The sequence below is a fragment of the Podarcis vaucheri genome (genome assembly GCF_965113315.1).
Source record: "Podarcis vaucheri genome assembly, chromosome: 13".
Taxonomy (NCBI): Eukaryota; Metazoa; Chordata; class Lepidosauria; order Squamata; family Lacertidae; genus Podarcis; species Podarcis vaucheri.
This window is the reverse complement of record NC_138751.1, coordinates 56,846,515-56,860,297: the sequence shown is the minus strand read 5'-3', so window position 1 is coordinate 56,860,297 and position 13,783 is coordinate 56,846,515. Positions and strand designations below refer to the sequence as shown.

The following is a 13,783-nucleotide window of genomic DNA, read 5'->3' as shown; positions in this document are numbered from 1 at the left end:
TATTTTTTCCTCTTTATGTTTTATTTATTCCAGATTTTAAAAATAAAAATCAGCTTAAAAACCATCCATACAAATTGGATTTCATAACCATCATTTTAAGTAATAGAAAATAATATGAAAATATTTACTGTAAACGTAAAGGCTGCTTTAAAAGTCAGAATACAAAACTACTTCCTACAGCAAGGCTCAAGCAAAGTCTCCGCTACTGAAGGAATACAGGATACATTAAAAAAAGCATTGCTCCAAGTGGCGCTGCAGCAGAACCCCCATTCAGTTCAGGGCTTGAATGGATCTCCTGCCCAAGTCCTAGCATAATGAACAGTATGCTCAGAATTAGAATACTGTACAACAGAGAGAGGCCTGCTTAGCGCCACAAGGGTTGAGAAACCTCCAGATACCATTGGACTACAACTCCCATCGGCCTGGCCATCGGCCTTCCTGGCTTGGACTGATGAGAGTTGCCATCCTGCAACATGTGGAGGCACAGGTTCTCCACGCCTGCTATAAATAGTCTGACTACAGCAATATATTATAAATTATACAGAAATGTTCTCTTGTGTGCTTTCCCCCTCCTTTTTATCCTGCAACCATGAAAAGAGTTACATCCCCTACTTAAATTCTTCGTATAAGAAGCAACATGAAAATAACATAACATGCATTGCATTTTTCTTTTTTAACCAATCCCTCCCATTTACCTTCAAATAAATTAAAGGCACCCAAGCTTCTTTTTGCAGTCCAAAAACCCCTCTCTCTCCCTCCCTCTGCACCATCCCACCCAAATAAATCTGCACCAATTTCCTCTGAACACAACATTTTTCCATTTAAAGTTTGATTGTTCTGTGAAAACAAGGGAAGAGAATGGCCATGGCTATCATCAAATGAAGCTACAACAATTATTTACAGGTGGAGATATATGCTGTATCAGCAAATGCATTTCCAAAGCTGAATTTGCTGAGATAACACTAATGCAGAGGTGGGCACTTGCAAAGGAGAACCTGCAATTATAACCCAGACTGTAGCTACCACTTCTTCCCTACAAGTGCACCCAGAGGCTGTTCCCTTTGTGATTTCTTTAAGTGTAGTTCTGCCCTTGGTTGTGTGTTTCCTAGCAAGAATTCCAGCTAAAAGCAATGTGGCTCCCACCTCCCATTCTATCTGCATGGCAGGGGTTGGGCTAGATGACTCTCGAGACCCTTCCAACTCTACAATGCTATGATTCTAGCCCAATGTGGCGAAAAATCATGGAAAATACTATTGGCTCCCTTGCTTTAAGTCTTTCTTCCAAAATTTGTTCAGATATGGGCTTTAGGGATCTTGCTGACTTCTAGCTCCCTTCTTTGCTTAACGTTGCACTTGTATGTCAAAACCTGTCAAATGGTCAGGTGATGTTACTGATGACAGCCTTGTATGTGGAATGTCGTCCTGGGAAACCGCTAGATGCAGGCTGAGTGGCCATAATCTCATAACACTTTGCCTCAACATCCTTCCTGTGAGTTCGTCTGCAGCACTCAGTTGGAAGCTCTTAGTTCTTCTTCTGGGAACCTATCATGACCTTTGATACGAAGTTTACAATGGCACTGGCAGGCTGCTCTGGATCATTCTCTGCAAACAAGTGGCACACGTTGTCTGCAGCGTCACCTTGTTTCCTTGCAACAAACCCAAACACCCTGTAGAAAGCAAAAGCAAAGGAAATGCGCATGAAAAGAAAGAAGCATCAAGCCACAGAGCGAATAATGGAATTACTTTGGGGGCCAGAACAAACTAAGAGAAAGTAAGAAAAATTCCTTCCAGTAGCACCTTAAAGACCAACTAAGTTAGTTTTTGGTATGAGCTTTCGTGTGCATGCACACTTCTTCAGATAAGAGAAAGTAGTTTGCAGACTTGCCCCCCACTCCCAACTGTCTTCTGCGACTACAGGAGATGTTAGGTCAGCGCTCACATGCTGTTCACTTCCTCCAACCTCTCCTGTGCCCCGAGGGCACCTCTCACAGGGGTAGATCTGATCCAGGGATCTCCAATAGTTAACACCTACCACAGAATCACCATTCTGCCCTAGAGCATTTTAACACCTCAGGACTTCCATTTTAGAAATACTTAGAAATTTAACTGAAGTTGCATATTTAGAGCTGGGGAGTCACTCAAAATGCCCAACCAAACTCCCCACCAAGCAAATGCTACGGGGCCAAACCAAAATTTCCCACATGCATCCAAAGCTAGTTTTGCTGGAGGAGGAAGGAGCCAATATTATTGGTACACCTCTGAAAATGTCACTCATTGTTTAACTGCAAGTGCCATCTTCTTCAAAATAGTCACAATCCCTTGACCAGCATCTCTTCGTACTTTACCATCTAAGCCCCATTTTGAACATGTCATTGTTGGCCTTCCAAAAGACATGCTTGCCAGACTCTGCTTCACCCAATCCAACAAGACTAGACCATCACTCCTACAACTTTCTTCCTTGGCTACAAATACTAGCAAGTTGCAAATGCCATGATTCCCAATTCCTGCAATGCTCGCTGAATCAGAATGCAGAGGAAAGGGGGATGTTGAGAAGAGAAGCAGACGCCATTTGTATGTCTCTGCTCTTGTCCCACTAAGGGCATCATTTCCAGGACATAAAGATTGTTCCAAAAATTGTAGGAAGTGTGGAAGATGCCATGGGTCACATTTGAGACTCCAAATTGCCACCTGATAAGAGTCCCCAAGCCTTGCTCAATAGTCCCGATTTAGAGGATATCTGAAGGAAATGTAGAGTCCTGGACATGCTATAAGCTGTTTGCAAATGTGGTCGGATAGTAAGATGCATGCTGTTACTTACTTTGCTGAAAGGCTCTCTTTCATCCATCTTGTTGCATACAGAAGAGGCAGGGAGAGGCGGGTGGGGGAGAGAAAAGATTAATATTTCTATTAGTGTTTTTTGTAGTCTCACACAGTATTATGAATGTTGACTTAGGAAAAGCATTTGCCGTCCTTACTTTCTGTCCTGTGGATCCAAAGCACAGAAAATAACAGTGTTGACCGGATAGTGCCTCCTGAAGAAGAGCCTGAGGGAAAGAGAAAATATGACAAAATAGGTTTAAGAAATGTTGTGATAAATTTATGGCTACATAAATTTATGTGCTTACATCTCAGGCACATTCTACCAGGGGGCGGTTTCCTGAGGGGATAGGCAATTGCAAGACAATGTTTGTTGTAGGAACAAAATACATTCTGCAACGGGCATTGCATGATTCTTTTATAAACCTTTAACTGACAGTTGTGAAGGTGCCAATCAGAATAAGGATTGTGGTGCATGAGGATGTTAATCCTTTCTTCTCATGCCGTTAAGGCTGCTATTTCACCTGTGAGGAAGGCTGCTGTTTGCATCAATGGTAATGCCATTGCAATGCAGCGGCAGCTGCTGGGGGATGCGATTTCAACTGAAATCACAGCATAAAAGCTTAAGAAAAACCCTCACTACTGAATAGGTCTTGTTTAGGCCCTTTATCATGGCTGCTGTTCCATGTTAAAAAAAAAGAACCTAACTAGGCATTAAACACGATGTGTACTTTGGAAGCCTGGCAGAAAAACAGCAGGTAAACATTGAAACTAACTAAAATTATCATGAAGCATTCCAATAGGCTCATACGTATTAAAAAAGAAAGAAATTCTTTTGAAACCTCCAACAACCCCCAAACCAAGCACATAGCAGTGCCAGCACTCACTTTCTCTGGTTGTCCGTCAGTGTGATGCCCTGTGCAGAGACTTTGAAATGGACCACAGTAGAGACAGGAGGCGGTTCTTCAGCCAGGGTTAAACTCAGGGCCTTCTGCACTGCCTGATAACCAGTGAGGGACTCCATTTCAACAGAATTCAGGTACCAAACATTGCATGCTGTTCATGCAATAAAGGAAGAAATACAAGGAAAGAACTATAAAAGTGAGCAGGATCTGTACAGGAAAATCTTACTTTGGTTCTGATGGCAGACATATTGCAAAGAAGACACAGGAACTTCCTTCACACAACGTTTAGGTAGACATTCAGGCTTGTATGTATACAAGCTCACAGAATGCCATGCAGCAGCTATTAGCCTGAAAATTCAGACCCACTGTGCACTAATTAAACTTTTTATTTATTTTTGCCCCACCCCTCTCTTAGGAACACAGAGAAGTTTACTATAACATTCACAGGCTACACCAAAAAGATGAAAAAAATAACTGTTTATACTTCTAGGTTTCCCTTTAAAAGAGCTTAGAACAGTCTGCAGCCTTTAATCACAACTCACTTGGGTGCTTATGTGGCATGCAAAGCCGCCTCATATTGATGCGCCAAGAGCTATTCACTGACCTGCCCCTTGCTTCAGAAGCTCTGCGGCAGAGTTTGCAGCCGTCTGTGGAGAGCTTTCAGGTATCTCCTCCAGGGGGTCTGCAGACAGAAATGGAAACTTGCATCTTCCGTATAAATTGGATTGAGAAGTTAGTCAGATTCTCGGTGTTACATGACACCTTATTGGAGCTATTATAAAGAAAAGCATCCAGGTCCAAAGTACACTCACCCCTTCAGCTACATCTGAGAAGGGAGGAGAAAACTCTGGGAACAATTCAAACTCAGTCAAGCACTTTTAAGTCCCAATCATTTCAGTGAGTGCATGATATTTAAAAGTGCTTGACTGTAAATAAAGCAAACAGCCACTTTGCAGCCTCTTGTAGTACAAGATTGAAAATTCAAGCTTGCTTTTTATATATTTGCTTTGGACGGTTAAAATAGTGTTTATTTAACTGTCAATATATGATAAAGGAACTGAAACTATTCATTTTTAAATACTGTATGCTTTATAAGATCACATGATGAAAGAAATTCAGGTTTTTTAATTACAAATCAGCTGGTGATGGATCAAAATGCAGCAGCGTCTCAAGTCTATACAAGCCAGACCGTATTGTATATGAGATGGCACATAGCTTCCGTGTGCTTCATTATTTTATAAACAATAAAATCATACCAAGTGGCATTAGAACTGCCACGTTTCTTTTGCTCGATTGTCACCTTTAACTTGTTGACAGTTTTCCTAGTAGCACAGTTTGATTAACTATACAGTGGTACCTCGGGTTAAGTACTTAATTCGTTCTGGAGGTCCGTTCTTAACCTGAAACTGTTCTTAACCTGGAAAACCACTTTAGCTAATGGGGCCTCCTGCTACCGCCGGAGCACGATTTCTGTTCTCATCCTGAAGCAAAGTTCTTAACCTGAGGTAATATTTCTGGGTTAGCAGAGTCTGTAACCTGAAGCGTATGTAACCTGAGGTACCACTGTATTATACCACTGATAGCGAAAAGGCTTGAAGATTTCTGATGTCTGGCTATAATTGTATGTGCTGCAGTTAGCAAGCACATTCTGAGTTCCTTCTTAATTGCTCTGTTTCTCCTTTATATAAATTAAAAAGAGCCAAAGAAAGAATTATAAGGACATTTGGGCATGTGAGTAAAAACATTTCCTGAAAAATATGTTTCCAAAATGTTTCTATCTTTGAACAGTCCAAGCACCTCTTATGTCTGTGTGTCCCAAGACTGGTGGCACACTCTGTCCAGCAGAGAAGAGAGCTATTAGGTTTTAGGTAAGATAGCTTAGGGGTATGATAGCAGCCCAAAGAGATTTTTAACAAGCCCCATTCTCTTGGAAGAAATTGACTTACAAAGTATTTCTATTCCAAATTTCCTCTTCTATTTCTATGTCCCAATTAGATTCCCACAATTTGAGATTCTGCTGAGAAGTAAACTGAATATCCAAGAATAAATTTATTATTCAATTAATATACATTTCAGACTATGGCCACGTCACTTCAACTTCAAACTTATCTTAGAGAACAGATTAGTAAACTGACAGGAACTTGAGCAAAATAAGCAAAGGACTTAAAGCATGACAGTACTTACTCAGGAAGCCCCCCCCCCCCCACTTTAGCTGGTCTAAAAGTGGCATTTAAACCCCAGATATTCAATGGTTGGGCAGCTCACAGTTCCAACGGCACCTTGCATTCATGCTTCGCTGGACCACAGACCAAGGCATGTGTGGAAGACACTTGTAGCCTTGCCAGTGCAAAGCACTCTAAGGGGAGAGTTTGACACCTATGGAGGCCAAAGTTCTCTGTTCACAACTAGATCAGGCTCACCCACTGCTCCTCTCCTTTTTTCTTTCTCTTACTGTAGTGAAAGGCTACACTCGCTCTTCTGTTCTCATAATTAAAAGTGTGTTTGCTGTATGATTTGCTGCCCACTTGCTCTCTGAAGGAGCCTCCATAAATAAACCAGCCTTTCTCTATTCCTCCGGTGTGTCCATAATAGTTCCTAGTCCTCTCTGAGCTGTGTGTTGAATACGTGAGTGTGCTGGACATGCATATTGGTTCAGACGTTTACACGAGACCTGGATTAGGCACAGCCTGTTCCTTTTTTAATGGGAATACCTTGGTCTGGGATGAGCAGCTTGCAGGGCAGGGCCAGAGGAGTAATTGAATGCTGATACACCAAGGCTGTCAAGCTCCCTGTGGTTAAAACAAAGGAAGGCATCAAGTTAACTTCTGGCTTGTGTAACAAGTTTCTTATTTTGTTCTTACGTCCTGCATCTTAAGCCAGCAGCTATCCTTTCTCAACAGGCTTCTCTCTGTGGCAGCACAGAACTGGATTGCACTGGATAACTTATCTCTTGAAACTTACCTCTATCTGATCTTCTCGTGGGCCTCTCAATTCAGCAAACTAACCCAGGATTTACTTGCTAGATCACTCTTTAAACACTTCCATGCATACAGAGTTCTCATCTACTTGAATTTCCAACATGGAATACCAAGTATGAAAAATATTGACTATCACATGTAGAAGCAGCAGTGGAAGGAGGCCATGAAATGCTAGTGTCTCAACTTGTAGTTTCTGTATACAGTGGTACCTCGCAAGACGAATGCCTCGCAAGACGAAAAACGCACAAGACGAAAGAGTTTTCCGTTTTTTGAGTCGTTCCGCAAGACGAATTTCCCTATGGGCTTGCTTCGCAAGGCGAAACGTCTTGCGAGTTCGTTTCCTTTTTCTTAAAGCCACTAAGCGCCGCTAATAGCCGTGCTTTGCAAGACGAAAAAACCGCAAGACAAAGAGACTCGCGGAATGGATTAATTTCGTCTTGTGAGGCACCACTGTATATGCCAGGACTCAGCAGCCCTTATTTAGCCTGATCTGAAAAGACTTTGTACGAGTCTTTGGTTTAAAGTGGCATCACATATCTGGCCCCCTAAGTTGAATTCCGCTTTGCATTTCTTCTCTGGGAATCTCTACATTACTAGGGAAAGTGGAGGAGGACCAAGTGGAGCAGCTGCAGCACTTCTGCAGAGGGCAGAGTGAGGGGCACAGAGAGACTGAGAGCTCCACTCCTGGGAGGAGCTGCTGCCTACTTTCCAGTGGTGCTTCCTTCTGCCAAGGCATCCGTGTGGGATGGAGGAGAAAAGGAGAAGTGTAATAAAACTTTTTTTAAAAAAAACAAACACTGAAAAAGGGGAGGCAAGGCCTTAAATGGTATTCAAAGGCAGGAATTTAAAAATTGCCCAAGTTTCATTCATCACCTTCCTAAAGCCCACCACTTATGAACCATAGATAGATAAAATATCCTTACCAAAATATGGCTCATTGAGGCATCCTTTCAACCTCACTCCCTTATGGGTGCACTCAATCAGGAAATGCCTGACAAGTTCATTAGACAGATCTCCAACTGCGGCAGAAAACAACAGAAAACAATGTCATTAGACCAAGTGAAGGAATGTGAAGGAATGGCATCACCCACAAGTACAACGGCACCTTGGCTCTCGAATGTAATCCGTTCTGGGAGTCTCTTCGACTCCCGAAACTGTTCAAAAACCAAGGTGCGACTTCCAACTGGCTGCAATTGTTTGGCTTCTGAAAAACATTCGCAAACCAGAACACTTATTTCCGGGTTTGCGACATTTGGGAGCCGATTTGTTCAACAACTAAGCAGTTCGAGAACCAAGGTGCCACTGTACATGCCTTGGAGCTGGCTGCCTAGTCACAGTACACAAGAAAAGGACTGTACACATGAGGACCGTAGCACACGGATCGTGCTGTTGGTTCATCTGCATTTGCAGTGAAGGGGAAACGTATATCATATCAGCAACGGAGAGCAACGCTTGATGGAGAAGCAGAAAACATCCAGAGAAGCCACTCATGACCACACAAATCACTAGTGGCTGCAGTGGCGGTCCTTGAGGTCTCAAATTTCAGCAGTGCCCCGTGTGACACCAAAATTTGCCCCCCTACATAATAGTTATGGTGCCCCCTGTGGCTTGGTACCCAGTGTGACTGAATGGGTCACGCTCCCCTAAATCCATCTTGGGTGGCTGCTTGGAATACACCAATAGTTTTATTTTATTTATTTATTACTTTATTTACTTCAGGGTGCAATGAAAAACTTCCATGTACAGTGGTACCTCGCAAGACGAATGCCTCGCAAGACGGAAAACTCGCAAAACGAAAGGGTTTTTGGTTTTTTGAGTTGCTTCGCAAGACGATTTTCCCTATGGGCTTGCTTCGCAAGACGAAAACGTCTTGCAAGTTTGTTTCCTTTTTCTTAAAACCGTTAATACAGTTGCGACTTGACTTCGAGGAGCAACTCATAGCACGCGGTGTGGTGGCCTTTTTTGAGGTTTTTGAAGACTTTGGTGATTTTTGAAGCTTTTCCAAAACTTTTCCGACACCGTGCTTCGCTAGACCAAAAAAACCGCAAGACGAAAAAGCTCGCGGAACGAATTAATTTCGTCTTGCGAGGCACCACTGTAATCCAAAAGGCACACAACTGTATTATTTGCAACACTGCAAGAAAAGCTGGAAACGCCTCTCAGATGTATCCAACTGGGGCACTAAAATACCTCTGGCCACCTTTGCCTGGATATGGAGGGGTGGGGGCAGTACAGTTCTCAAATAGCTAAGCAGCTAATACAAACAAGAGGAAACTGATCTAATTTGATCCAACTACTAGACTTCCTAAGAGTAAGCAAGTAGCACTGGAACACCCCAGAATCTCCACTGAAGAAACTTGTGAAGGAAAGACACAGAACACACAATTTAATTGGTACATAGCAAGAAAACACAATCCTCAAATTGTGCATGGCAGTTTGCATTCTACTGCTGAAATATTACATGGTGTAAGGAACATAAAATGGAACACTTGCAGTTTCATTTCCACTGCTCATTCACAAAATATTACTTCGCTGGATTTTACCTCAATGAAGAATAGTTTGTTGAGTATAAAATATTTTAAAAACCAACCATGTCTCTTCTAGGAAGGCATACTGATTTGCAGCACAATCCGATTCATGTCTGCTCCGAAGTAAGCCTCACGGAGTTACATATGGTTTACTCCCAGGTAAATTGTATAGGATTGCAGCCCGACGCTGAATGCCATTTTCCTTTTCCCTCAGCAAGACTGGCATGCTATGTGGCAAAGCACAAGGATTTGAGAGGGCTCCTTATTGCTCTGCTACCTTTGTCAAGGCCTTTCTGAGCTACTGTTTCAAACCTGCTCTGGGTTCTTTCCTCCCTATTTCCTCCAAGGAATTGCATTACTGCCTCCAGAAAAAGATAGAATTCCTATGCAATGGAATCTGACTCTTTCCAGGGTCCCTAACAATTAGGGAGGCTCAGAGAGTGAGGCAATACTTCAGCCAGGCTTGTAAACAGCTTCTGAGCTCCAGGCAATCAGGCAAAGAAGCCCAATGCAAGTTGGTAAGTTTTAGTATTTTAAGCCACAAATAACTGATCGTGTGTGTGTGCATCTGTGGCGGTGGTGCAGTTGGGAGGCTTGTTTCATTTTTCTTTTTAGTTGCGCAGACTTATTTTCGGAGTTGCACTAAATAATGGAGAACTTGCCAATTCCCAGCATCTGCTAAAAACAAATGCCAAACACTAACGGGAGAACAGCGATGGGGCAATCTCAAAAATGTACCTCTTACGTTAGAATGCAAAGGGCAAAGGATTTTTTTCAACTTTGGAGGTATAGACCCCTTTCCCTAAACTGGAGAGAGAAAACATATCACACCTTTCTTGTTCAGCTGCAACACTGAAGGAGGAGGTATAGCCACTTTCATGGCAAGGCCATAGGCTCCCCTGAAAGAGTGGCTGTCCCGGACAATGAAGGATCCAGGCTCCTTGTCCTTCAGGACAGCAATGGCTGCATGAGGGAAGAAAAAAGAAAGAGAAAAGAGTGAGGGAGCGAGCTGCTTTTAGGCAAGTAACAAACAAACAAACGTAGCTGGTAATCCGACAGGAAAGTGCTCTAAAACTCCTCTCCTAAAACAAGGCAAACCAAGTTTAAAAGGAGTACCTCATTTTTGTTTGACTGGGTCTATCTATGGAAGCCTCACTCACACCCCTTAGCGTGTCACACCATGGATGGTCTCAGTTCCTTATTCTCTGAAGTCAGTCTAGTCTCCCGGGAGCCACATAAGCAGAGCTCCTTGTGAAAAGGAAGACCCCCTCACATTGGTGGATGCCCAGCCATTGGCTAACCTGGAAATGGCGCGTAGGTATTTAATTTTCCCACAATACCCCAGAGTGATGCTGCATAAAAGATATTATGGGAAATTTAATTGACCACCCACAGACTGCCAGGTGAAGCGGTCAAAAGTACCAGAAATGAGCAAACACACTTCTCAGTCACTTCTGAGTTCCAGAAGAACCTACTCACTTGTCAGGCAGAAGTATTAGGTCTGTAGGGATATTGATGATAAACTGGGGTTAGCTGGAACCACAATTTGCCAAGCACCATTGCAAACTCTGATTTGAAACCAAGCATGGTTAGCCCTCAAAGGGTGAGGAAGAAGGGGGAAAAAACCTATGGGGTGCTTTTACAATATCTTAACCATGGTTGGGATAGTAAAACCTTCTGTCTGTACCTGGCTAAAGCAGCAGAAGACTGAGAGAAGCAATAGAAAACTGTTTGGTCCAAAAGCCAGTTATTCAACCTTTACAACCTTCCCTGTAACAATATTTGATCTCTAGGAACTAGCAATACTTCGCTGCCCAGAGTCAATTTCCCCAAAACCATTTGCATCCGCCCCCAAAGGAGAAACCACCTTTTGTCTGTTAATTGTACAGTACTTAATGTTCAGCTTTTGGGTTTCTAAATCCAAAGCAAACAAGCAGGTATGTTCTCTGATAATCTTTTCTACTCTGTGATCTTGCTACACCTGCAGCAACTGGCAGTTTCAGAAAACCTATATTAAAACAGATTTATTGTTTGCCAGCAGGCAGTGTAAATTGGACAAAGTTCATGGAGGATCTGTAGAAGTGTCAGAGGACACCAACTTTGCCCCCCCCCCACGCGTGTTTTAAACAGATAACTTTCCCCTAACACTTGCTTTTTGACTTTTCTATATGACCAAAGATATAGGTGGTACTGTGAATAATCATATGCGATCTAAGACGAAGGGGGCGGGGGAAGAGAGAGAGTGCTCCTGAAGAGCAATCACATGCTCCCTGCATTCTTAAAATATACCTCTTCTGGCCTACTGATAGTCCCCACTAGAAGCTGGGCGTTTTTTCTCTTTGGGAGTGAAAACTGAAAAGGAACCCTGTGCCACTCACCCTGCAGCTCCAAGTTAGAATGAATCAAAAGTATTTGTAAGTAGATACAAAGAGCTATTAAGCTACCTCCTTGTGGAAGGTGTTTAACTTGGCATGACTTGACAAACCTTGCTCTCTTGAAATCTCCGGTTTGTACCAGAACTTGGAGGTGTCTTGGACAAACTTCACAGTCACCTGCTTGTCAGCTGGATTTTCTATGGGGTAAAAAGAGAAGTGAGCCCAAGAGAAGTGAAAGGCGGCAGCAGCAGCAGCAGCAGCACACTATGGCTGTCCTAACATAACATGCAGCATCTGAGGAGCTGGCTGTAGTCTAAACGTGCAGCGGAACGACCGTGCCCAAGGGGCAGAATGTGCTGGGCCACTTCAGAGCATGGGAGGCAAAGTGCCGAGCCAGAACCTCTCCCTCTGATCCTCTGGCTTTCTATCTGCAGACAAATTTCTTTTTCACATGAGGGGAGCGTTCCAAACCTAGACTGGAGTAGCGCAATTCACGACACCACCTCATTTGCGAATCCTGTGGGTGCCAACACGACCCAGAGCTGGAGACCCATGTTTGGAAAACCCTGACCCGGCCCAAGGCTCATTTTCAGATTAACACAGTTATTCTTCTGGAATTCATTCTGATGAGCACAGAGCATACCTGGCAACGGTGAAGTGTTTAAAACTTTAGAGAAATCTGGGAGAACATTTGGAAATGGAATGCTGATGGTGCTTCCACTGTGTGGGCTGGAGAAGCCACTCGAAGATGGTGAGACAGAGCTGAAAGAACGTTCTCCCTCCGATGTCCTCTTCTTCTCTGGAAGAGGGGGCTGAGGGGGCATGCTTATTCCATGATTTTGTTGATTTGCACTGCTTTGGCTGTTGTGTCCAAAAGTTGTTGCAAGAAAACGGTGTGGCAAAATGTCACTGTCCCCTGGAGATTTCTGAGTTTGGGGAGACACATTATTGGCATTTGATGTAAAAGCAGGTTGTATTTCCGCCAGTGGCTGGCAGCTGTTGGCACTGATCCCTCCATAAGTGAGGAATGTTTGGGTGCTGGTATTTGCCCCAGGTTCCTGCTGCTGCCCCAATGACAAACTTTCCTGGCTGTTAAATGACCCAGCTTGAAGTCCTTTGATCTGGAAGTGAGACAAGTGTGAGCAATCTTGAACAGGAACAGAAAACTCTGGAGATGTGAGATAATTTCCCGTGAACTTGTTGTCGTTTATTCCAGAAAACTGGGATGTTGAGGAGGATTGAGAACTGTCTTGCTGCCAAACTTGTTTAGTTGGACTGTTTGAAAAAGTGAAAACAATGTGAAACAACAATCAAACCATTTCAAAAATGCACTTTAAAACATCTGAATATGCAGCGCTGCGTTTTAGTTTGTGGTACAATGGCTATACCTCACATTATGTGGCAGCACACTCAAGTTTGCTACTGAATGTACACTCAAAAGTGTTCTGTATTCAGTTCGATCCCTGACAAACGTAACTTCTATTTGCCGTGTTCACTAATACATTCAAAGACTTAAAAACATAATGTGAGAGATGTTAAGTTGCTTGAAAAGACTGCAACCTTGGGCACATTCTAGGGAATTTTCATTTCAAAAACACCAGCACAGTCTGCAGTGGCCACATAATCATCCATTTTGTGGTCACTTAAAGAGGCAACTTGACTCAGCTTTCCCTACCAACTCTGCCACCTACACAAACCAAGTTTTTTTGGCAGGGTTGGGGGACCTCCTTATTTGGCTTGAGAGACCTTTTTGGTTCAGTCACATTCATCATGTTTTGGGACAGGTCAGGGAAGCGCTTGACGGAATAGGCTGGTTGTTGGGCGCTTCAAAAGCACTGTGCAAAGTGCAACACCTCCCAAATGGAAGGGGTTTTCCAAACACCTTTGGCAAGAAAAGAATGCTTCATTCTTAAAAGGACCCCCCCCAATGAAGTAGTCTGCATTCAGAATGCTTCCCCCAGTGCTTTCCTTGCACAGAGGAAAATGCTCCCATTTTAGGTGCCTTTCCCCCTCTGCGGAGACTTCAAAGGTGCTCCCTCCAACCAACCACTGGCTGCATCTTCAAAGAAGGTTGCTGAAGACCGATGGTTTTATACATTGAGAACTGAAGGGCAGAAAATAAGAGGCGGGACGCATAACATGGATTGAATTAGGGCCACATTTGACTGAAAGGGGGAATG

At 43.3% G+C, this 13,783-nt stretch overlaps 1 protein-coding gene across 1 annotated transcript in view; it reads right to left on the bottom strand.

The window, feature by feature from the left end:
- TNS3 (tensin 3) overlaps window positions 1–13,783 on the bottom strand; it is an 81,496-nt gene continuing 67,713 nt past the window's right edge. The window contains 10 exon segments of the mRNA XM_082196064.1: window positions 1–1,667; window positions 2,819–2,845; window positions 2,976–3,044; window positions 3,705–3,873; window positions 4,327–4,404; window positions 6,434–6,511; window positions 7,624–7,719; window positions 10,060–10,191; window positions 11,714–11,800; window positions 12,247–12,878. Of these exon segments, the coding sequence (XP_082052190.1) occupies window positions 1,523–1,667; window positions 2,819–2,845; window positions 2,976–3,044; window positions 3,705–3,873; window positions 4,327–4,404; window positions 6,434–6,511; window positions 7,624–7,719; window positions 10,060–10,191; window positions 11,714–11,800; window positions 12,247–12,878 (1,513 nt within the window). The 3' untranslated portion in view covers window positions 1–1,522.